The sequence below is a fragment of the Saccharomyces kudriavzevii genome, assembly GCF_947243775.1.
Source record: "Saccharomyces kudriavzevii IFO 1802 strain IFO1802 genome assembly, chromosome: 2".
NCBI classification, from domain to species: domain Eukaryota; kingdom Fungi; phylum Ascomycota; class Saccharomycetes; order Saccharomycetales; family Saccharomycetaceae; genus Saccharomyces; species Saccharomyces kudriavzevii.
The window spans coordinates 717251-741315 of NC_079273.1; the positions used below are offsets into that span (position 1 = coordinate 717251).

The following is a 24065-nucleotide window of genomic DNA, read 5'->3' on the forward strand; positions in this document are numbered from 1 at the left end:
TATTGGTGGTGATAAAGAAAAAAAAAAATAAAGCCATCACCTCTTGGAGAAGAGCAAACTTCCTCTAAATAGCAAGCCAACGTCTCCATACTCAGTCTCAATCCTTCCAAACATGTTGCCTAGAGTCTTCGTATTGGCCAAATCAATGGCTACCGTCCAAAGTCGTGGGCTACTCACCAGTGCTGCGCAATCGCTGGTCTCGAAACCGGTTTCCGAAGGAGATCCGGAGATGTTTGACATCTTGCAACAAGAACGTTACAGACAAAAACACTCTATCACGCTGATTCCGTCCGAGAACTTCACCTCAAAGGCCGTGATGGATCTGCTGGGTTCTGAATTGCAAAACAAGTACTCTGAAGGCTATCCAGGCGAAAGATACTACGGTGGTAACGAAATCATCGATAAGTCCGAGTCCTTGTGCCAAGCAAGAGCTTTGGAACTGTACGGGTTAGACCCTGCCAAGTGGGGGGTTAATGTCCAACCATTGAGCGGGGCTCCTGCCAATTTGTACGTCTATTCCGCTATCATGAACATCGGTGAAAGGCTAATGGGATTGGATTTGCCCGATGGTGGCCACTTGTCTCATGGATACCAATTGAAGTCAGGAACACCCATCTCTTTCATATCCAAGTACTTCCAAAGTATGCCCTACCATGTTGACCACACGACTGGGTTGATCGATTACGAGAACTTGCAAGTGTTGGCCAAGGCATTCAGACCAAAAGTCATCGTTGCCGGTACTTCTGCATACTCGAGACTAATAAATTACGCCAGATTCAAAGAAATCTCTCAAGAATGCGGCGCTTACCTGGTGAGCGACATGGCACACATCTCCGGCCTTGTGGCAGCCGATGTTGTTCCATCTCCATTTGAGTTCTCCGACATTGTCACCACAACCACTCATAAGTCTCTAAGAGGCCCAAGAGGTGCCATGATTTTCTTCAGAAAGGGCATCAAATCCGTTACCAAGAAGGGCAAAGAAATTCCATACGAGTTGGAAAAGAAAATCAACTTCTCCGTGTTCCCAGGCCATCAAGGTGGTCCTCATAACCACACCATCGGTGCAATGGCCGTGGCGCTGAAGCAAGCCATGTCCCCTGAATTCAAGGAATACCAACAAAAGATTGTTGATAACAGTAAATGGTTTGCTCAGGAGCTATCCAAGATGGGCTACAAGTTGGTTTCTGGCGGTACCGATAACCACTTGATCGTCATTGACTTGTCCGGTACTCAAGTGGATGGTGCACGTGTGGAAACCATCTTGAGTGCCTTGAATATAGCGGCTAACAAGAACACCATCCCAGGTGACAAAAGCGCTCTTTTCCCATCTGGTTTAAGAATAGGTACCCCAGCAATGACTACCAGGGGATTTGGCCGTGAAGAGTTCTCTCAAGTTGCCAGATACATTGACTCTGCCGTCAAACTGGCTGAAAACTTGAAAACATCGGAACCAACAACAAAACTGGACGCAAGATCAAGGCTCAACGAGTTCAAGAAGTTGTGTAATGAATCTGGTGAGGTCGCCAACTTGTCTGAAGAGATTTCCAATTGGGTGGGCCAATACCCTGTCCCGGGCGAAGCTTAAATAATTTGAACTGAAAAACATATACCTTTACGTATCAACATATGCAACTGCCACGGCTGCCTTTCTTGTTTATTTCTAATCTATTGTTCTGCTCATTGTCCTTTGATAGCGTCTTGAATTGATCTTCAGGAACCAATCTGATTACTATGTCATTCAGCGCACCGAAATTGTACCCTGTCTTCGCACTGACAGGGACGTACGGTAGACCTTGCAACTCCGCCGGTATATCCACTTCCTTCGAACGCTCCTCGCCGACCAAATCGTACTTATTGCCGACGAGGATGACTTGGGTTTCCTGCGCACGGTCTTGCAAATCTTGGAACCATGTCATTGCACACCGTAGACTAGCCGTATCACCCAATTCAAACACGAGCAGGGCAATATTGGCGTCCCTGTAATACATCGGCACTAACGACTTATACCGCTCTTGGCCCGCTGTGTCCCATATTTCCATATGAATACGCTTCTCTATAGCTGCGTCTCCACAAGGAACTTCGATCGTCTTCGTGACGAACGCTGCACCTATCGTAGCTGCATGTTTTGCCAGAAATTTGCCAGATTTGAGCCTAGTAACTATGCTGGTCTTCCCCACCGACGAATCTCCCAGCAATACCACTTTGATGGTTGCTTCCATGTTCACGTTTCTTTCGTATTTTGTGTTGAGTATACTTTTGGTGTACTTTTCACTATCACTGTCCCTTAACGTGGGACGTAAGGCTAGAAAACAATAGTGACAAGAAAAAAATGAAGAAAAAACAAGAAAAATAAAAAACAAAGACAAGTTCCTCTATACTTTGTAGTAATGTCCAGGGAAGTTACCAAAAGAAGCCGATTGTAAGTATCATCGTTTGCGGGCAATGAAATACACTTTAGAAGACCAAGTCGTGCTAATCACTGGTGGCTCGCAAGGTCTGGGGAAAGAATTTGCGAAAAAATACTACAATGAGGCTGAAAACACAAAAATCATTGTCGTCAGTAGGTCGGAGGCCAAATTGCTCGATACATGCAATGAGATTAGGCTTGAAGCTCACTTGAGAAAGGAGACTATAGACGAGGGCCAGGTGCAACACAAATTGGCCGCGCCATTGGACCCTGAGCAGCGGTTGTTTTACTACCCATGCGACTTGTCTTGCTACGAGTCCGTGGAATGCTTGTTCGACGTCTTGAGGGACCTGGATTTGCTTCCCACGCAAACGTTATGCTGCGCAGGTGGGTCTGTTCCCAAGCTATTCCGTGGGTTAAGCGGAAATGAATTGAGCCAAGGCATGGACATTAACTATAAGACAACTTTGAACGTGGCTCACCAGGTGGCTCTTGCTGAACAAACCAGGGAGCACCACCTCATCATATTTTCGAGTGTCACCGCCCTATACCCCTTTGTAGGCTATTCTCAGTATGCCCCCGCAAAAGCTGCTATGAAATCACTCGTAGCGATACTGAGACAAGAACTAACAAACTTCCGTATCAGTTGTGTTTACCCCGGGAACTTCGAGAGCGAAGGCTTCACTCTGGAACAGGTAACCAAACCGGAAATCACGAAGTTGATAGAAGGCCCTTCTGACGCCATTCCATGTAAGCAAGCATGTGATATTATTGCCAAGTCATTGGCCGGAGGCCACGATGATGTCTTTACAGATTTCGTCGGGTGGATGATAATGGGAATGGACCTGGGGCTTACCGTCAAGAAAAGTCGCTTTGTCGCGTTGCAATGGGTTTTCGGTGTCCTATCGAACATCTTGGTCGTGCCCTTCTACATGTTCGGCTGTTCCTGGTATATCAGAAAATGGTTCCGTGAAAACGATGGCAAGAAGGCCAATTGAGAGCTTCCTGCCTCTCCCCCTGTTTTTTTCATTACTATCTTTTACTCCTTGCAGGACTAAACCTGGTTCCCTAGCTATTTTGTGCGTGTATAAATTTATAGGAAACATTAATTAATTATAGCATTATTCGAAGGTTTTTTTTTTATTTTCAGCGATGCGATGAGGTGAAAAAAAAAAATTTTCTTTTCACTTTCACTACATTATACAAGGTTACAAGAATATCCTCCTTATAGTACAAGAAAACAATAAATCACTGAGATAAGGATGAGTAGCAGTGGTGTTTATACGTGTAATTCATGTGTGTTGACTTTTGATGCTAGTGAGCAGCAGCGGGCCCACATGAAGTCTGACTGGCATCGCTACAATTTGAAAAGACGTGTTGCTCAATTACCACCAATATCGTTCGAGACATTTGATTCGAAAGTGTCTGCAGCTGCTGCCAACACTAGTAAGGCGGCCGATAAAGAGAAACCCATTACCAAGAAGGAGTTGAAAAGAAGGGAAAAGCAGGTATTGCTTGAAAAGAAAAAGAAGCTGTTGGAGATCGCCAGGGCTAATATGTTGGAAAACATGCAAAAGAGTCAAGATGGAGAGACTCTCGACATAAGCAGGCTCTCTTTGCAAGAAGATGAAGGTGCCAAGGAAAAGGAGCAACCCGTCACGGAAGAACCTGAAGAGTTGAACGAGGAAGAAATGGCGGAAAGAGTGATGCAAGAAAAATTGCGCAATAGAGTGGATATTCCCCTAGACCAATGTTTGTTTTGTGAACATAACAAGCAGTTCAAGGATCTGGAAGAAAACTTGGAACACATGTTCCGGACTCATGGGTTTTATGTCCCAGAGCAAAAGTATCTAGTCGATAAAACCGGGTTGGTTAAGTACTTGTCCGAGAAGATTGGTCTTGGTAACATTTGTATTGTATGCAATTTCCAAGGTAGAACGTTGGCCGCTGCGAGACAACACATGTTGGCGAAGAGACATTGCAAGATCCCCTACGAAAGTGAGGATGAAAGATTGGAAATATCTGAGTTCTACGACTTCACAAGCTCGTACGGAGGCTTCCATAATAACACAACGGCGGGCAACGAGGATGACTGGGAGGATGTGGAGAGCGACGAGGCCGGAAACGACGACGAAGACCTACCACAAGAGTACTTATATAACGACGGTACAGAACTGCATCTACCGACGGGCATCAAGATCGGTCACAGGTCCTTGCAGAGATACTACAAGCAAGACTTGAAGCCCGAAGTGATACTAACCGAGGGCCAAGGCACTCTGGTCGCTGCAGAGACCAGGTCGTTCCTGCCCATGTTCGACAAGAAGGGCGTTCAAGCACAACAGCGTGTCTGGCAGACAGAAAGGTTCGACAAGAAGAGGCTGGACAAGAGAAGTGCCAAGTTCGTAAACAACCAACCTTACTACAGGGACCAACTGCTGCAGTGATACGTTTCGCGCAACGGCTTTTTTTTGGCCGTTGGTCGTCACATATATACCATTTTACCATTTGTACATTAGATAGTCCTTCCTCCCCATTCATAGCAATGTTACAGTCGTTTGAATTGCGCTTTCAACTGCATATTCACCTTCTTCTTGACTCAATAGGCGTAGAGCGCCGGGAATTTTTGCGCCCTTGTTTGGCCCAAAAATATCAACGATGAAAGAGCTGAAAAGCCTTTCAGAATAGCAACATGTTCAAAACAGTTGTAAGCGCTCTAGACTGGAAGAGATGTTGGCACGCAGTGTGAGCTACAGATGGATATCGACAAGTCGTGTTCTTTACAACAAACAAGCGGTCAAAACAGTGGTGTCGTCGTGTCCTGCTGGAACTTCGCTAAATCTAAACATATGGAAAAGCGGTAAAGATGCACTGGCACTCGAAGAAAAGGAGTACCCAAGCTGGTTATGGAGCGTATTGGATAACAAGCAGGACGTCGAACATGCCGGTCAAGACCAGGAAGGGGAAGCTTTATTGAAGAGAAGAAAAAATATTAGAAAGGCAAACAGACAGCGAATCAAGCAGAGCAACTTCCTGAGTCAACTCTGAACTGTGCGTAGCTGATAGAATCGAGCTCGCAATCCCTGTAAATATATATATATATGGATACATGTGTATGGTTCAATGTGTATGTGTGTATTACTTGATACACCAAAGCATGAAATTTCTTCTAATTTTTGCCTGGATGAAAACAAGCAGTGACACAAAATATAAAACGTGAACTTTATTCAACTCTGCAGTAAAACATCAGAAACGACAACATTGATCGAACATGACTAGAACGAGAATGAACGTGCCCAGCTTAAGAGTGAAGAACATGCCCAAATTAAAATTCAAATGCACCAAAAAGACTGTCTCCACGAAAAAGATGCGGAACAGTATTAGCTCCTACTCGAAGAAAGTTCGGAGAACGTTTAGGAGAAAGAGATTATAGGCCAGCATTAATTATATGTTCTATGCGTTCGTGATGTATATATTCAAAACTTAGTACAACAACATACATATATAAAAAATAAGTGATATTTTTCATCAAGTAAGAATAGTATTATTGAGAATGGACGAGCAGAAGACCTAAAAATCAGTGACCCTTCCATTGAATGAATAGTCTCCGTGTCTTAAGGGATCCTGCTTGGGTCCCCCAATTTCACCAGTCTTGGGGTTGACATCGCCTTCGAATTCAGGTATTGTCTTGGAAAATTCAGGTGAGAATGATCCAATGTCGTTCTTCGTCAAAAAGGGCGAGTTCAGGCTCTCTTTTGTGGGATCTCCCGTGGCACGTGCATTGTACTGGTCTATTGCCTCTTGCGACGTGGCAACCCTCTGCAGTCTCTCGAACTCCTCCTGTTCTTCTCTTGGCAGCTTAGGAGGACTGGGGATTCTTTCAGTGGTAATGTTTCGAACCACTATGTAGGAGGGTCCTCCACGGAATAACGGCAAGGCTTGCATACGGGAACAGCGGTAACATGTGCTTCTAGCAGCGCGTAACATCAATACGATATCTTTCTTGTTTGGTCTTTTATGCATCTATGATCTGCGTATATGCCCTTGGCCCCTTTAATAAGCACCTTTGTTCGCGGACTTTTATAAGCCAACCCAAAAAAAAAAAAATGAAATGCCATTCTATATGTCAGTATCTCTTAATTACATTATATACTCATGCGTATCCCTTCTAGCAGCTCGTCGATGATTTTTTGGTTTCTGCTGTTCCCTTTGATGGTACTCAGAATTCCAAAACATTGCAGTAACGTCAGCTTATCCTCCTCTGTGACACCGTTCTGTTCTTCTTCATTGAAAATGTATTTTTGGAAACTTTTACTGGCCCCATCATTTGTATGTAGGAAACTTTCGTAGTATGGAAGTATGATCGAGTCTCTAAAACACTTCAACAACAAAAGGTCGACAGAGGGGGTATACCTCGAGGGCTCTGGTAGGTAACCGTCAAGCCAGTAATTGCTGTCATCTCGAAATGTTTTCTCAAAGGGCAACAACACCGCCATTATGTCATAGTAAACCTGTTGGTAAAAGACTTTCCAGATCATGCCGACCCTTTTTAAAGCCGTATTTACAATCTCCTCATTAGCATAATTGAACACGATCTGGTTCTCCAATATATAAAGTGACGTAGTGATAAATTCTTCAATTTCCGTCAAGAATTTAGAATGAGATACAGCTGCCTTGGTTTGCGTCTTCAATATAATGTAGAATTCCAGCAACCGATCAATATCTTCTATCTTGGCCGCTAATTGCCACACCCTTTTATTCTTGAAAAGTTCCACAACTATACTGCAGTATATTCCCCATATGTTCCCCTCTAAGACACACAGTTCCTGTAGCGTAAAACTCTTATGATTCGCTATCAAAGAGGGCAGGTTTTTTAATAGGTCATGTAACAGAGAAACGTTAGTTGCATCGAAAGCATCGTCTGGAATCAGTGTTAAAGCAGTGTCGTTTGGGTTATTGCTGACGCTCGGATTAAAGGAATACACAGACTTGCCAGAATCAATCAAACCTCCAGTAGAGTTATGGATGAATTGTACGGGTGATCTATGTTTGCCATACGAAGAGTGCAAAAATTTACTGAACGGGCTGGGAACCGCGGGTTCAATGTCGTCCTTGCCTGTAGAATTATGTGGTTTATAAGGTAGAAGCTTCCTTGCCATCTTGCTAAAGACATTGCTGCCTTTGTTCAAATGAGTATGACCTGTCGATAACGAGGATTGTAGGCTGTTCGAACTCTTGTTCGATTTCGTCTTGAACAGCTTAGAGCCACTTCTGTTTATACTGCTATTGCTGGCACCATTAATAAGAGTGCTGGGGTTCCTTGACCCACTTCTGCTTCGATTTCTCACACCTTCCTTAGAATTGGTGAATATGGACAATCGCCTTTTATTACCCCCTGATGTCGAAGAAGGCAAGCTATCATTTGACGTGGTGATTTCGTCAATTCGGTTACCACTTGATAAGCCTTCTTCAAAGTGACCGTCGTCGTTCTCTGCGTCTTGATTGTACTCTTCTTTAATCGAATCCGTCGAACGTCTTGAATTGGAACCATCATGAAATATGGATTGAAACCCCACCTGCGACCATCGGGGAGCCGCATCAGAGGGAGACTTGGATATTTTGAGATGCGTATCTTCATCAGGATGTGTTAGGGCCTGCGGTACTATATCGGAAGAAACACTGTAGACTCTGGCTGGTCTGCGGTTAATCGGCTTTATGTTCGGGTTTGAAACGCCTAATGCGCCCGAAGTGGCGCTTCTTTTGCGATTCAGATCTGTTGCCATCATTCAACTCAATAACGCAGGACTGTTCTGGATGCTTATGTTGTTATGGCCCGTATCTCACTTACTATCCTGTCTCTTCTCCCTTTAATTTTGAGTCTTAAAGCCCGCAAAGATCCCTGAAAAATTGTTAGCAATAAGCTCACAGAAAACGGATAAAACGCTCCAGTTTGATTGTTTAAGCCCCAACCAACAGTATAATGACATACATGAATTGAGAATGAAACATACTGCCACCAACAATGACTTTGAGAGTAGCTTCGTATGCTTGAAATATACATCTACACTCAATTTGATCCACTCTAATACAGCTTTTTTTTTCAATAGATAATTTTTTTGTCAATTTCGCGATGAGCTACAAAAAGAAACTAGTGAAATCTCAGAAATCATTTTATCACGTTGACTTTTCTTAGGTTGTAAGATTCCACTGCGCTCATATTGCCATGTTCGACCCTCTAGACCTTTACACTTTCGATGAAATACAGACTGAACCCTTGCAGCTCAGTCTGGTGAAGAACAAGCCAATACAGCTCTCCCCAGGCCGACAGCTTGATGAGACATCAGCGAATGAAGATATACATCAGAGTGACGATGATGACGCCATTATTGATAATCTAGACCTACCCTCTGTAAGATACGCTTCACCGGAAGTTATTCTTTGTATATTGATACTTTTAAGACCTGATAGGCAGGTAAACTTCAATCGGGAAACAAAGAAATGCAAATCTGTACTGGAGATTTGCATTAGTCATGGGCTGGAACCTGATCTGCTGAAAAACCTCCTAAACTGGTATACAGAGGAATGGCCCAACAAAAGACTAAACTCGATGGAAAAAATATGCAGTAAGATTCCGCTGCTGAGATTTATGGTGTCCAAAGAACTTTTATTGGGCTACTACACCACTGTATTGAAAAAGTACAACAACAATGATAACTCTAATGATGAAACCATACAACAACTTCTCAAGGAATTGAGTTCAAGGGTATCTGAGAACTGCGGGAGAACAGCACAGCCTTCTATAATAAGATATTTTGAACTAAAGAATCTAAACAATGCTATACCGCTCTACGAACCATCTTTAACAGCCGACAATCTTGGTTGGAAAACCTGGGGGTCATCTTTGATTCTTTCTCAATTACTCGTAGATTACCTGCACACTGTGGGCGTGCACATCACAGCGAGTTGTAACCAAAAGAAAATCAAAGTATTAGAGTTGGGCTCCGGTACTGGTTTAGTAGGACTTTCGTGGGCCTCCAAATGGAAGGAACTTTATGGAACTGACAAAATGGAAATTTTTGTAACAGATTTACCAGAAATCGTAACGAACCTAAAAAAAAATGTTTCACTAAATAACCTACAGGATTTCGTTCAAGCAGAAATACTGGACTGGACCAACCCGCAGGATTTCATTGATCGATTTGGTCATGAAAATGAATTTGATATCATATTGGTGGCCGATCCAATATATTCACCCCAACATCCAGAATGGGTCGTTAACATGATATCAAAGTTTTTGGCCCCATCAGGAACTTGTCATTTAGAGATACCTTTGAGAGCAAAGTACGCAAAAGAAAGAGAACTTTTGAAATTGTTACTGAACGATAATAATTTTGGGGTAATAAAAGAATATCATTCCGAGGGCATGGATGATTGGGGTGCTGTTAAATATTTATATAGACAAATCGTCCACAACTAAAAGAAAAAAAGTGAATGTACTTGCAATGGACGAGGTTTTTTTAGTAGCGATGCACTTACCACTTTGCTGTAGAAATACAAAATATAGCTGCCTGTCAGATTCGTATACCTATTTATAGAAATACTCGAGAAGAAATAGATTGAATGGAGCGTTTACCCAAGTCATCGCGTTATTTGAAGTACAATAAAACCATACAGGCTATACATAACTCAACCTAAACCGGGTTCTATAATCTAGCTTATGCAATATAATCATCTGCAATCTTTGTTTCGCCGTTTTTAGAATAATTCTTCCCATTTATCGCCACAGAGTACTCTCGCACTAAAGGTTCATACCATACACTTAGGTTTTTCTCACCAATATCCAACAGATTCCTCAGGGCAGAATTTCTATAATGTGTGGTCTCCAAATCTACGATAGCATCTGCACTTCCTTCGCCTATCAAACCAGCCATTACCTTTGGTAGTTCGCTGAGTAAGAACTTTGATGAATATCCGAATCTTGTCAAGGTTTCCACTAGTTGCATTTGTTCTAAATATGGCAGTTTTAAAATAATCTCAGAATCAAACTTGTCTCTTATAGCGTTGAAGCATTCTTCGTCCGCCGCAAGATTTCTTAGAATTTCCATGCTATAACCGCTGATATGAAAGTAATCTTTAACCAGAGCCTTATGATTCCTTATCAAATAATGTGGGTCGATTAATTGCAACCACTCGTTTACCAACCTCGTTTCAGACCCAATCTTCAAGAAGTCTTTATCAATAGCTTTGAAAAGAGAAAATTCATCTTCGTCAATTCGAGAAATCTCGGCAAATAACTGTAATAAACGATTTTTAGAGAAGGTCCTGATATCTGGATAGTTTTCTGTATCTTCAAAAAGTTGGGCAAACATTGGCAATGTCTTTTTGACATTCTTTAAGGCCCAGTATTTATCTTGGTTTCGTATATCCACTAAAAGTTTGGTGAAATAGTTAACTAATTCAACGAATACAAGAATATCGTCCACAGACTTCAAAACTTCATCCTTAGTAAAACAAAATAAAGCAGCTTTGAACTCAGGTCCATTAATGAACGGAAACTCAACAGCCAAGAAATCAATCAATCTAACAAAAGATATTGTCTCCATTCTGCTCTTCACATTCATTAAAAACGGCAAGTTATTGTCAAATAATCGACGTCTAATCAACTCATCTGAACTTAGTTTTTCCAACGCCTTTTCAATTGATTCAGTAACCTTATCGTTTCCTACTTTCTCATCAAATAGAATATCCAGTAAAATATCAATAATATTACTAGTGGCAAATAAACCCTTTGGTTGACAATGCTCTATAACTTTACATGCTGCTACAGTTAATGGATCTATTCCTGAATTTAGGGCTTCTATTAAATCGTCCACACCATAAATTTCTAACACGTCGTCAAAAGCAACCATGGGAACCAGTTTGTCTACTATGTCCAAAAGGTAATCGTAATTTAATGTATCATACGAGATGTTCGACGTCAATAAATGCTTGATCGTAGCCAGTAGTGGTTTAATATCCATGTCTGGAAGGGTGGCAACAGTCACCAAATTCAATGAACATTTTCTTAGTAGTGCGTTGATTTCTTCAGACAAGACATCTCTACTAAGCTCATTTTGCAATTGTGTAAGAAGATCTTCCACGTAATTTGTTTGCTTCTCGCTCATTGTTTTCTCTTTTGCTGTATTCTTTGGCGATGGTCGCCACGAAAACTTCCTTGAATTACATTCACACTGTTTGGCCCTTTATACAAGCTTAGTGCCAAATACCACTATATACAACAGCAGGAAAAAAAGAGAAAAACCGTATATATAACGAAAATCCATATAAATAAATTAAATAAATGTTTTTCATATTTAATTTGCTCAAAATTTCTTAGGTCTAATACTGATATAATGTTAGTGAAATCATCAAAGTGATTTATTTTTTATCTTCGTCCTTCTTCTTCTCTAAATGAACGTTATTACCATTAAAGGTCGTCGGGTCTTCAGGAGCATCTTGGTTATCGTTATTAACAAACTGGAAAACATTAGGCGAGACAGAACGCGATGCAGTTAGGTTGGTTTCGGATGGGTACCTTGTCCAACTAGGTGTCAGCATGGGTGATACATGCGCAGAAGACTGAACGGGATCCCGAGCATCCTCCTGCTGTATATGACCTGACGGAGCAGTCCTGAATGAAGCAGTTGATGATCTTGTTTCATGACGATCGAGATCAGATGTTCCCTCATTTTGTGGTGCCGCTTTACGCTCTTCATTACTACCCCACCATGTGTAAAGTCCCTTGTAGAGACGACCCAAAATTCCTGGCTCCTGAATCCCAGTTACGGCTAGTTTGGAATTTGGACTTTCCAGCGGTTTAAGTAACAATGCTGATCTGGGAGTTAGCTCCAACGTCTCCAGCGTTTTCAACTCATGGGAATCCTTAAACGTCATCCTAGGGATGCTCCTATGGAACGAATACGGACAATCTCCATCTGTCCTGTTTTCATCCACCCATCTTCTAACATCGTTCAATGTTTCTGATGAATTGAACTCATGTTTTAAAGTTCTACCATCAGTCATCCTAATTTGCAGCATGCATTTGCTACTGTGCAGCTTCTGCACGTCTTTTATGTTATCATGAACATCTAGCGGCTTATCATCATCAAGAGTCCGGTGATGTGTTTCATCTAGGGCTTTTCTTTCTGCACGATCTGCCCTGACAAGTCTTATGATCCGTTCTCTTTCTTCTTCAGCCAACTTTCGCTGTTTTAGTTGTTCCCGACGTTGGATTTCCAAAGTGGTCTCTGCAATTCTTTCTCTTGCATTTTTCTTCTTGCGAATGTCTTTGGATGAACTTACCTCCTTGGCCAGATCTGATTTTGTCTCCTTGGACAAGGTTTCACCTATTTTCTTGTTTTCAATACCTAGGCACGCCAACAACTTCTCCCAATGCCGATCATCCTTGCCTTGAATGATCAGTTCTATGTTTCCGGCACGTATCAAATATATGCTGGGCACCACTACATTAGGGAAGACTTGCTCAAACAACTGAAATTGCTCGCTACCTTTCACCAGCTTCAACCAAATACTGTGCTCCGCTAAAACATCCAATGCGACATCATCTTCCTTGAACCAGCTTTGCAGCCATTGATCATCTTGTGCAGTAGTATAAACTGCCATCACAACACCCTGCTTGATAGAGTCGTTAACGGCTTCTCCCACAGAATCCCTGAATAGTGCTTCTAACATCTAATTGTTTCGATTTAGTTCCGATACCTTTACCTCTTTGTAGGTTTAAGCTTTCAATCCCAGCCAAGCTCCCTTTTAAATTTTCAACATAACAGCGAGGCTTGCCGATACTAATAAAGTACGGCTTTAAAAGTCATTTTGATGATTGTATGGCAAACAAAAATGGTAAAACATTCAGGTAAAAAAAAAGAAGTATTTTAACATCAGTTGCTGTTTATGAGCAGTACGGATTGTCATGAGTCTCTCCCAGGTATCACCTTTGCCGCAAATTAAGGACGTTGTCTTAGGAGATACACTTGGCCAAGGCACATTTGCCTGCGTCAAGAACGCCCATCTTAAAATGGATCCCTCTATTATTCTAGCTATTAAATTTGTTCATGTCCCCACTTGCAAAAATATGGGGCTCAGTGAGAAGGATATCACAAAGGAAGTTGTTCTACAATCCAGATGCTCTAAGCATCCCAACGTTTTGAGACTTATAGATTGTAACGTGTCTAAAGATTATATGTGGATAATCATGGAAATGGCTGATGGTGGAGATCTGTTTGATAAGATTGAGCCAGATGTTGGGGTTGATTCTGACGTTGCTCAATTTTATTTTCAACAGCTTGTGAGTGCTGTTGATTATCTGCACGTAGGATGTGGTATTGCGCATCGTGACATCAAACCTGAAAATATCTTACTGGATAAGAATGGAAACTTGAAACTAGCTGATTTTGGTCTTGCCTCCCAATTCAAAAGGAAGGATGGTACATTACGTGTATCCATGGACCAAAGGGGTTCGCCGCCTTATATGGCTCCTGAAGTCTTATACTCTGAAGACGGCTATTACGCTGATCGAACGGACATATGGTCTATTGGCATCCTCTTATTCGTACTATTGACTGGCCAAACGCCCTGGGAACTGCCCTCATTAGAGAATGAAGACTTTGTCTTCTTTATTGAAAATGACGGAAATATAAACTGGGGGCCCTGGTCGAAGATAGAATTTACCCATTTAAACCTACTTCGAAAGATTTTGCAACCTGACCCGATTAAGAGGGTGACATTGAAGGCGTTGAAGCTACATCCTTGGATATCACGGAGTGTTTCATTTGCTGGGGATGATGGTCTCTGTAATGACCCTGATCTCTTGGCTAAGAAGCTGTTTTGTCACTTGAACGTTTCACTGAGTAACGAAAATTATCTGAAGTTCACTCAAGATGTTAATTCTAATAACAGATGCGTTTCAACTCAACCAATTGGTAACGAGCTGGCTGAACTTGAACATGACTCAGTACATTTCAAGACGCTTTCAAATACACAACGTGCATTTACCCTACACGATTCAAATATGAACGGGAATAGTGGTACATTCATGACACAAGAGGCTAAGTGGACGCAATTCATAAGTAATGATATGGCCGCTTTGCAATTTCATTCCGAGGAAAATTGTCTAAATGATTTACTCAAGGACCGTCTGCAGTTCAATCCGAATAAGCTTACCAAATTCTACACTTTGCAACCTATGGACGTTTTGCTGCTAAATCTGGAAAAAGCTTTGACTTTATCACAAATCAGAGTGAAGCCTGATCTCTTTGCAAATTTTGAAAAGTTGTGTGAATTACTAGGCTACGAAAAGGTTTTCCCACTTATTATAAACATCAAAACCAAAAGTGACGGAGGTTACCCACTATCTGGTAGCATCTCCATAGTTAAGATTCAAGAGGATTTGAAAAATGTGGGGTTTGAAAGGAAAACTGGTGATCCCTTGGAGTGGAGAAGATTGTTTAAGAGAATTTCAACCATTTGCAGAGATATTATCCTTATTCCTAATTAAATCGGAATGTCAGCAGTCTAGAAAAGGTTAAGCACGCACCGATTAATTCTTTCTTCTCTTATTACATATTATGTATTTCATCTCTTTTGTTCTGTGCTATTTCAAGTGTATATATTGTTTCAGCAGATGCTATTATTGCAGGTACTTTATTGAATCTCAGATCACTTTGAAAATGAGATTCAGTCCACATCATTATCCCTGTTAGAGTAGTATTCGAGCCTCATCATAAAATCCAGTAATTCGATTCTCAAGTTTCTTCTCTCTTCCACAGATATTCCGTTCAAATCCCCCGGTGTAAATCCTCTCAATCTGCTCACTAACTTTCTTGACTTTTTCGTAGAAAAATGTATTTTTAATGAAGGTGTAGCTTCTCTAGAAGTAGCATCCTCGTTGCCATCTCCCATTAGCGAAGGATCATCATTAATTTCTATTTGCCCTAGACCCAATTGAATTTGGTCATGTTTTTCTACTTTTTCATCAATCGTTTTTCCTACGGCGACTAAGTGGCGGTGCACATTTTTTATATTTGTATTTGTACTTGCCGCCAGTCGTGGAGGCGAATCTGGTGGCATTGATTCATTTCTTTTCAATCTGCTTTTCAATTTCTCTTTCGCTTGGCTCTTCGACTCCTGTATTTTTAAGGAATTGAAAATAGGTATACGTATTTCTGGTAGTACTGAGGTATCCGCTGCTTCATATTCTTCTTTTAGGAGACTTGCCTCTCTTGATGCTTCTTGTTCCATTTCTTTCAAGAAAACTTCATCTCCACCATGCTCTTCAACTGGGACAAAATCGTCATTTGTATTGGCCTCTTCCCTTTCTCTGTGCACGTCCTCAAGCTTTTCACTAGTTTTACTTGTCATACTTCCTTCTACATGTACATTCAGTGTCCTTTCAATTGCAATAGCTTCTCTGGATTCTTTCGCAACATTTTGCGCCTGTGTGTCGTCTATTCTCTTATTGCTTACGCTCCTGCTGTCAATTGTATCCGCTTGATAAATCTCTCCCATAACTGCGTCACGCTCATCTTCATCATCATAATCCAAGGTACCTGCTTTTAATCCCTCTCCCGGCTCTGGGTTATCGAGCAGTATAACTTGACTTGGAATTTGAATTTTACTATGCTGCCCCTTATTGATGATTAACGAAGCTTGTCCAGCGACGTGAGTACGACCTTTTTCTTCATTTTCACCATTTCGGAGGGCGGTTACGTTCATGGATTGTTCTTGCGTGATCTTGCCTTCTGTTACCTTTTCGTTTTCAGTGCTGTTAATGAAGTCATGTTCCCCTGATCTATGGCCTCGTTTATCCTCTCCTTTTATCTTCTCCCTGGCTAAAGACCGCTCTTCAGAACTCAGAGCGACCACTATTGAATCTTGACTGGAGTTTGTATCTACTTTTCTATTATCTTTTGGAGTTGAGGAAGGTTCTTGACGAATTTGGTTTTTGACATCGAGATGAACAATTTCGGTGCTGGAAAACACTGTGTCCCTCTCGGGGGATGGACCACCGACTACTTTTTCACCCTTTCTGTGTCTTTTTGATTTTTCACTTTTAAAGGCAGAAGTTTCTTTGGAAGAACGCTGCAGAGCGTCATCATCAATTTTGTTTTGCTTAATTTTGCTTTTAGTGTACTCATTCGTTACGTTTCTCAGATGATCAGCGATAACCCCTGTCTGTTTATCAACATTTCCTTCAAATTGATGTTCCTCGGTGCCATCTTCATGAAGTTCAGAAACTTCCGCATCATCGCTTTTACTATGACGGACGCTTTCATAATTAGTAATCTTGTCATGTAACTGTGTACTTTTTGCCTGTTGATCTATTTCTCTGCTACTTTGATTATCGACTTCTTCTAACGTCTCATCTGTAAATGATCTGCTTAGATTAGCAGGTATTTGCCGCTGTGCGAGATTTACGTCTGAAATAGTTTCGTTTTGCTTTGTGTCAAGATCTTCTGCAATGCCCTGTAGAGGCATTTGATACGAAGAAGAAAGATCCTTCATCCTTTGTGTAGCGGGAACCTGAATATCTTCGATAGTTGTTGCTTTCGATAAGCTTGCCGGAGCGTTCTTTTCGTCCTGTAAGTCATGTGAGGTGCATATCGAGCCTGCATTAGGTGAGGTATCAATTTCTTTGCTTGAGTCTCCTTGATTAATTATCTCTGACTCTTGAATCCATTTTTCTACCGTTCTTAAAGTCGCATTATAGGTTCTTTTATCTTTGAACTTACGACTATGTGATTTTATCAGGCCAACTAATAAATGAACCATATTTACAGTTTGATGGCTAGGCTTCGGTGGTAATATGCTGACCAGCATGGAGAAAAATTTTTTGGCGGCACTTCTGGAAAGCGGCTTGGTCAAGTATAGCTGGACTAGTTCGCGAAACATATTGGCACTGTTGTCATTTTTTTGCTTGCTGGACCTATCTGGATCTAAAAAGAAAATAAAGAACGGTTCCTTCAATCTTTCCAAGATTGAGAGTTCCTTTCGTGCAAGAGTTTCTTTTAGGAACATGAACATGTAATCATCTTCTTCATTCTCAATTTTTTTAATAAGTGCTGTTAGCAGTGCCTCATTTGGTTTTTCTTTGTATGTCAGCAAATTAAGTAGCAGTACCGGATTTATCTTCGAGATAATTTCATCATTGATAGTTCCGCAGAATTCATCCAGATAGTCTACTATGCTATTGTTAATGCAAAAGTTTAATAAATCGGTAAATAACGGTTCAATGGGATTTTTGATAGCTAATTGAAAAAGTTCTTCGATTATCCTTGGTTTCTCCGACCCATCGGCAGGCGCATTTAGTAAAACATTCTTGATTTCTGAAAAGTTTTCATTTATCTGATCAAGTTTTTGACCTTTCAACAGCCAACGGATTATTGTAAGCTGTTCGGAAGATTTGAACGACTTGATATTTGCCGCAAAATAGGACGCCCTACTAAGTGGCAACAGATTCATCAGATAATCAGAATTTAGATCAGAGATATAACTCAATAAAGTTGGATTGGAGCAAATGCAGTATTCTAGGATGTTCATAAATTTGTGCTGTCTCAAGAACGGATACAGGCCCAAGAATAGTTCAGGATTGCCTGGTAAAGAGAATTTCAATAGCGTGATCAAATCCTCATCTAATCTGTTTTCATCTTTTGAAACGTAGCTTTGAATGAAATAAATGAAATTATCATTTGACCATTCAGACACATGGAGTAGTGTAAACAGATTAACTGGAAAACTGAGCTTCAAGCACAGGTCCAAAAAATTTTCAATGGAGCTTTCATTCGGAACTTTATCTACTATATTTGCCAAACTTTGAAATTCTCTGAAGGAAATATTTGATGATAAGAGCGTTGACCCTACCCAATTTTGAGCATATATTCCAATTTTTTTATCATCTAATTCTAAAAACTTTTCCATTATTAAAAATTCAGATGTTTCATTGCGAGCTTTCCTGATGACGTCTTTCAATAGGTCGAGGGTCATGTTTTCTTGTACATTACTAACTCTAGAAAGTTTGATATTGAAATCGATTAACGAAGAATCACTTTTTTTCAAAAAGAGCTCCAAAAACGTATGAACTAACGAAGAACATATAGCTCCAAAACAGTCGTGAAAAATTGGTTTATCTTTATTATTTTCCGCAACTTCCAATATTAAGCTACTGAATGCTTCTAAATGGCTCTTATCTTTCTTATCTTCCGGGAGATGTTTCAGAGACGTAAAAATTAGATTGTTGGCCAAGTTGATATTAGGCATAGCTCTCTTTATAGCCTGGAACACAACATCCATAATTTTGTCATATGCTGACTTGATAATCGACGGAGGTAAGCTCGAAATGTCTTTTAGTTTCACACCTTCTGAAGCCATTACACTCATAGAATGGATAAGCTTTTTATTTTTCCTTCCCAATGCAATATCTTCATTATTGCCCCCGATAAGTAAATGCAAAATTGTTAAAAGTACATTCTGCAGTTGAATGGAATTATACTTGAAAACATAATTTTCATAAATTGGTGCTATTAGATTATTCCAAAAGAGATCAAACATGTCCGTAGATAGGTTCTTATTGCTTGTGAATGCAGTGTAGACGACACCCAAAAAGTGGTAGATTATTCCTTCTCTAGCGCTTGGATCATTTACATATGGCAATGTCATTTGAAAGGGCGCTTGTAAGAGTAACAGTAACTTTTTATTCCCTTCTTGATTTTTCAAAGATATTTTTGTACAGATGCAGTAGGTGACAATTCTCCAGACCTTGATGGACATAAGGCGAGTTTTTGGATGATCGTCGATAAAGCACATATTATTTAGACCAAACCAAAGTTCGTTCGATTCTGATGTTAGATCATAAACCCTTTTACCGTTATCATACAATAATCCAGTCATGGAAAGCCATAAATCCATGGCTAGTTTACTGTCATTTTTATTCACAATATAATATTTTATTTGATGTGTTAAAAGATGACCAATTGTTACTTTTTTCAGATCAGCAGCATCACTTGAATTTAACGATAGTTTAGATAAGAATTTTTCGGGAACTGTTTCGGTTATTGGTAGGACCATAACACATCGGTAAATTCTTTCATGTTCTTCAACGAAATCCAAGCATTTTTTCAGTAGTTCCAGTAGTACAACTATTGAAGTTATTAGAATCTTCATCGAATAAACTTCATCCCCAATAATGATTCTAGGTAAGACCTCACCTGGTAACCAAGAAGTCACTGTTTCAATCATTAACTCTGGATACTTACTCAAAAATCCCCTTATAAGGAGTAGTTTCTCATATATTAAATTGTTGCTGTTGATTTCCATTATTTCAGTGAAAACTCTGATAATTGGCCTGATTTCGTCATTGCTCAAGAAAAAAGTGCCAAATCTTTCATCTCTTAGGAAAGACACCTGTGCAGTTATTATTATCTTATTCGAATTGTCGTTTTTTAAAGCATCGGCTGTCCAATTGTAGATAACTTTCAATTTCTTCACCAAATCTGGCCTCTTCATTAGCCACTTCATGATCTTGAAATTAGCCATAATAGCACCAAAAAATCGAACTATTTGAACGTACAGTCTAATTATAAATGGATTTTTTTTTTCACTGGAACTAAGCAACGTGTCCTGGGCAGTCCGTAGGTGTGGTATGCATATCTCAACGATGCCTTCTATATTAACAATGAGAACGTTGAATTTCTGATCAACTTCAGCAGCATTTTTATCAGTTAAAATGGGTATGATATTGTTGAATGTTGCGTACACTTCAAACCTCCTTGCCACATATTCTGCAGATTCTTGGCGTAGAATACCCAATCCACCCTCTATAGTCTCTTTAAATTCTGAAACGCTTTCACTTTCAACTAAGCTGTGGATTTCACCACTTACCCAATAATCTAAAGTACGGGGATTGATTCCAATAGGTTCCTTATAAGGTGATGTGAAAATATTTCCGTCGTGCATTTGATGTTGAGGACGCTGGAGTTTATTGTGGCTCAAATCACTTGCACTTCTCGTCGATGGCATTCTATTTCTTAAGATTGATTTTCCTGGCTTACTTGAGGGAGATGGCTTTGGTGAAGAACCTGGTACGTGATGAATTGGCGATGACTCTATCCGATCGGAAAAGGCCACACTCTTTGTCACTGGAGATGCATTGTCGCTATTAGAAGCAGATAACTCAGGAAGACTTTGCACTAGCTTATTGCCTGCATCTTGCAAGCATAAGCTCCTCTGATTTGCAGATGAATCATATTGATTGTTTTCATAATTGTTTGGAGATGCCAGCTTTCGCCTTTTCGGAGTTGGTGATAGGTCGCCTTGGACATGCATACGAGCCTGTGGGGATGGAGGAGGTGGTAAGTTGACCTTCATCCACGGAGAACTTCCATTGGAGCTGGCATCTTGCTGAGATCTACGAAGAATGTGCTGATCAATTCGATCAATCGTATGTTTCTTTTTATCTGAGAAATCTTTGGACATTGCAAAAATGACCAAAAAAATCCAAAATAATGTCGATGAATATGGGAATTAACTTATATCCCTTTATAAAATGTTTTAGATGCTAGTGCGAGCAAATTGCACTTAAATTGCTTTACAAATACGTTATTGCTTTTTGATCTTCTTGCTGATGAGTCGCCAGTGAATAAAATTCGACGCGTCGGAAAATTATTGAAGCTTCTCACTAAGATAAATATGCCAAAGGAAATGATATGGGAAGAACTGACAAGTTGGAACATTGGAAAATTTAAGTAGTTCTTTTTACCGTTCTGCTTCTTACCAGTAAATTCGTCGGCCAATCATATAAATCTGATATGCCTATTATTGAAGCTAAGCATTTTCCAGGCTTTTTTATGATTTGTAATAAATAATACTTGTTCATTCATAAGGATTTAGTATACTATTTTTATTCTTTTCTTTTTTAGAGAAAACATTATTACTTTACTGAACCAACACGTACTTCTATACCTATATAATGAAAAGTTCATGAGTATTTCATATTAACTTCAGCTATACCCCTACAAATGATGTGCCAGTCTATATTCCTATCTTTGTCGTTACTACCATGTTTCTTCCACCACTTGAACAGCTCATATACGAAAAACAAGTTTGGCTGAATAATAACGTTCAACCTTCTTACTCTCACAAATAAGTATGCGCTTGCCAAATCACAGTGCAGATATCTCATGCATTCAGCAATACAAACTGTTGCGGATCTTGATACTCCGACCATGCAATGCACTAGAACTTTTCCTCCTGTCCTTTCAGAATCGCTAATAAAATCCAAAACTTTATCTATTTGATGAAAAAGCGGATCTTTGCCATTATCGTCTAGGTTTTCGATCTGACATATTTGGAAACCAGAGTTTTCCTTTATCACTATGGTACTACCATTTTTCTGATTAAAATTGATTGTAGTACCAGCTCTGGGCCTACTTTTAGTGCCTAACATATTACTCGTGACATCATTGGTGTTCGTCATAGTAATAGCACGATGTGACCTTGTAGGGTAGACGGCTTTCTCATTATTTAGCGACCATGAAACGACTTCACCTACCGAAACTATGTGTGTAATTCCTAGATATCTAAGTAAAACAGGATTTTGGGCATGGTCCAGGGACCCCAAATATAAATGCTGTAGAATTTGAGATGGCAGGGGGCCCTTTAAGTTCACAAAATTAGACTCAGGGGGGATTTTCATGAAGAATATATTACTGAAGAGTTCTGAAGATATGTGCAACTGAAAACTCTTGGTTCCATCTTTTAAAGAACTGGCAAATAGTTCTAGATTATCTTCTCTTTGTGGGCTAAATACGCGCAAAATGGACTGTAAGTGACCCAAGATTTGCAAATCTGATGGGAAGAGGAAAAATGGTCTTGGGTGGAGTCTAAGAAGGGCATCTTGTAAAGGAATATCAAAATGGAATATAGTATATGCTGCTAATAGTAACGAAGTTTCTGTATATCCATCATTACAATGTAGAAATGTTAATAGCCCTTGAAATTGAGATACCTGATATATTAGATAACAGACATTCAGAAGAATTTCTACAGATTGAATATTCAAATTTCCCAGGCCTATAGTACCTGAGGCAGGGAAAGTTAAATGCAAATATTCTTGTGAGTTTGATACATCATCATCCAATAGCAAACCCAAGCATGATTGAATTTTTGTTAATGATGGCATTGAGGAATTTGACGTACATTTAATAATTAATTTCCAAATCTCTTTTGCATCTGGAATATTATACAACTGAGAAATGAAAGCAATGGGGTTTTTTGGGTCATAAGACAGATGTCGTAATGATACTACGCTCATGTTCTCTTGGGAATGGTTGGGTAGGGATAGGTTGGTTTTTTTGACAATTTGATAATTATGCCAGTCAGTAGTATTACCGCAAATCAGGCCTGTCTCGTCCAGGCGTGTTGCTGAAGTCAGCTTATCCAATTCTAACTTTTCGCACAAGGCCATATTCTTATCGATGTTGTTAAAACATACAATTTCACTGGGTGACGAGCATAGATTTAAAGGTGTACAATTATTGAAAAAATCCTTCTCTAATAGAGGTGTGCCGATCAGACTATCGGGTATATCCGTATTGAAATTTCGATAGGTGCAAATGAAAAGATTTGTCTTGTAACATGATTCTCTGCAATGAACATAACCTTTTTGAACAAACGTTAAACATATCCGTAAAAGTAATGCAAGCGTAGTACAATGGTGGCAATTCCCATCATGACCACCCATTGCTGTTGATTCGGTTTCCTTGTCTGTGGTGTTGTTGTTTTGTGAACAATAAACTACTATATTATTAGCCATTTCTACCATCTTTGCACACTGAAGATCAAATCTTCTGAATAGACCTCTTTTATTCCAAACGTCTTGTCCACTTGGTTTCAAGAACGTACTTGATCCAACCTTATTTCTAGGATCGTTTCTTAATTCTAGTGATATCCCACGAGGGTCCACCTTTAGAAACGGTAAAACTTTATGCTTTTCGCAATAGGCAGCGACCTTCTCCAAATCAATATCATCAACGTGTAGTTCCACTTGTCGTACCTGGCACTTCAGCAAATTCAAAAGCTCGTCAGCGTTATTGGGGTAATGAAAACCTTCCATCTCATCTGCAGTTTCCCCACTACCGCCTACTCTATGCAGAGAAGTTGAGATCTTCCAGGACTGGAAGATGTCATTAACTTCAAGGGAACCACGCAAGAGCGCCGAATTGTTAGCGTCTGATTGTGACTTAACTATTGCTAAGGAATGAGGGAAATCTGGTGGTTGACCAAAGGAGATATCATGAGCCCAGGGAAACATTTTTTTACATTCAGGCCATTCAGCAGCCTGATGTAGGCGCACAAGGTTGTGCAATTCAGCAGGTGTGAGCGAGGGCATTTCCAAAGCCATGGTTGTTACTAAAGTCTGTTATAGCCACCCCTTCTACCTCTACAACAATTTCTGCAGAATAATCGGTGCCCTTTTCAACTTTCTTTTCCCTTCTTCTTGTTTTTCTCTTTTGGCACCTTTATTGTTCGTAATAGTTATGTTTTTACTATGATTTTGAAATATTCATTTATTTCTATTACGCGAAATAAGTAACATTAAGAACTCGACATCACA

The 24065-nt window shown here is 40.1% G+C and overlaps 13 protein-coding genes across 13 annotated transcripts; 6 read left to right on the top strand and 7 right to left on the bottom strand.

Moving 5' to 3' along the window:
• Positions 1–112: 112 nt before the first annotated feature.
• SHM1 (glycine hydroxymethyltransferase SHM1) lies at positions 113–1585 on the top strand (the record flags this gene model as incomplete). Its single annotated transcript, XM_056230692.1, has 1 exon — positions 113–1585. The coding sequence occupies one exon, from the start codon at positions 113–115 to the stop codon at positions 1583–1585; it is 1473 nt and encodes a 490-aa protein (XP_056086247.1).
• A 34-nt stretch (positions 1586–1619) lies between these two features.
• YPT10 (Rab family GTPase YPT10) lies at positions 1620–2219 on the bottom strand (the record flags this gene model as incomplete). The annotated part of the gene is made up of 1 exon (XM_056230703.1): positions 1620–2219. The coding sequence occupies one exon, from the start codon at positions 2217–2219 to the stop codon at positions 1620–1622; it is 600 nt and encodes a 199-aa protein (XP_056086248.1).
• A 223-nt stretch (positions 2220–2442) lies between these two features.
• Positions 2443–3405, top strand: TSC10 (3-dehydrosphinganine reductase; the record flags this gene model as incomplete). Its single annotated transcript, XM_056230715.1, has 1 exon — positions 2443–3405. The coding sequence occupies one exon, from the start codon at positions 2443–2445 to the stop codon at positions 3403–3405; it is 963 nt and encodes a 320-aa protein (XP_056086249.1).
• Positions 3406–3669: 264 nt separating this feature from the next.
• Positions 3670–4851, top strand: REI1 (Rei1p; the record flags this gene model as incomplete). The annotated part of the gene is made up of 1 exon (XM_056230726.1): positions 3670–4851. One exon carries the CDS (start codon positions 3670–3672, stop codon positions 4849–4851), a length of 1182 nt encoding a protein of 393 aa, XP_056086250.1.
• A 283-nt stretch (positions 4852–5134) lies between these two features.
• Positions 5135–5452, top strand: MRPL37 (mitochondrial 54S ribosomal protein mL54; the record flags this gene model as incomplete). The annotated part of the gene is made up of 1 exon (XM_056230737.1): positions 5135–5452. One exon carries the CDS (start codon positions 5135–5137, stop codon positions 5450–5452), a length of 318 nt encoding a protein of 105 aa, XP_056086251.1.
• A 522-nt stretch (positions 5453–5974) lies between these two features.
• On the bottom strand, positions 5975–6391 carry SDH8 (Sdh8p; the record flags this gene model as incomplete). Its single annotated transcript, XM_056230748.1, has 1 exon — positions 5975–6391. One exon carries the CDS (start codon positions 6389–6391, stop codon positions 5975–5977), a length of 417 nt encoding a protein of 138 aa, XP_056086252.1.
• A 158-nt stretch (positions 6392–6549) lies between these two features.
• BIT2 (Bit2p) lies at positions 6550–8187 on the bottom strand (the record flags this gene model as incomplete). Its single annotated transcript, XM_056230759.1, has 1 exon — positions 6550–8187. One exon carries the CDS (start codon positions 8185–8187, stop codon positions 6550–6552), a length of 1638 nt encoding a protein of 545 aa, XP_056086253.1.
• A 440-nt stretch (positions 8188–8627) lies between these two features.
• Positions 8628–9881, top strand: EFM2 (S-adenosylmethionine-dependent methyltransferase; the record flags this gene model as incomplete). The annotated part of the gene is made up of 1 exon (XM_056230770.1): positions 8628–9881. The coding sequence occupies one exon, from the start codon at positions 8628–8630 to the stop codon at positions 9879–9881; it is 1254 nt and encodes a 417-aa protein (XP_056086254.1).
• A 238-nt stretch (positions 9882–10119) lies between these two features.
• HSM3 (Hsm3p) lies at positions 10120–11568 on the bottom strand (the record flags this gene model as incomplete). The annotated part of the gene is made up of 1 exon (XM_056230781.1): positions 10120–11568. One exon carries the CDS (start codon positions 11566–11568, stop codon positions 10120–10122), a length of 1449 nt encoding a protein of 482 aa, XP_056086255.1.
• A 253-nt stretch (positions 11569–11821) lies between these two features.
• Positions 11822–13135, bottom strand: UBX7 (Ubx7p; the record flags this gene model as incomplete). Its single annotated transcript, XM_056230792.1, has 1 exon — positions 11822–13135. The coding sequence occupies one exon, from the start codon at positions 13133–13135 to the stop codon at positions 11822–11824; it is 1314 nt and encodes a 437-aa protein (XP_056086256.1).
• A 235-nt stretch (positions 13136–13370) lies between these two features.
• On the top strand, positions 13371–14954 carry CHK1 (serine/threonine protein kinase CHK1; the record flags this gene model as incomplete). The annotated part of the gene is made up of 1 exon (XM_056230803.1): positions 13371–14954. One exon carries the CDS (start codon positions 13371–13373, stop codon positions 14952–14954), a length of 1584 nt encoding a protein of 527 aa, XP_056086257.1.
• Positions 14955–15133: 179 nt separating this feature from the next.
• On the bottom strand, positions 15134–20926 carry RIF1 (DNA-binding protein RIF1; the record flags this gene model as incomplete). The annotated part of the gene is made up of 1 exon (XM_056230814.1): positions 15134–20926. The coding sequence occupies one exon, from the start codon at positions 20924–20926 to the stop codon at positions 15134–15136; it is 5793 nt and encodes a 1930-aa protein (XP_056086258.1).
• Positions 20927–21428: 502 nt separating this feature from the next.
• PPS1 (tyrosine/serine/threonine protein phosphatase PPS1) lies at positions 21429–23852 on the bottom strand (the record flags this gene model as incomplete). Its single annotated transcript, XM_056230826.1, has 1 exon — positions 21429–23852. The coding sequence occupies one exon, from the start codon at positions 23850–23852 to the stop codon at positions 21429–21431; it is 2424 nt and encodes an 807-aa protein (XP_056086259.1).
• Between the last annotated feature and the right edge of the window lie 213 nt (positions 23853–24065).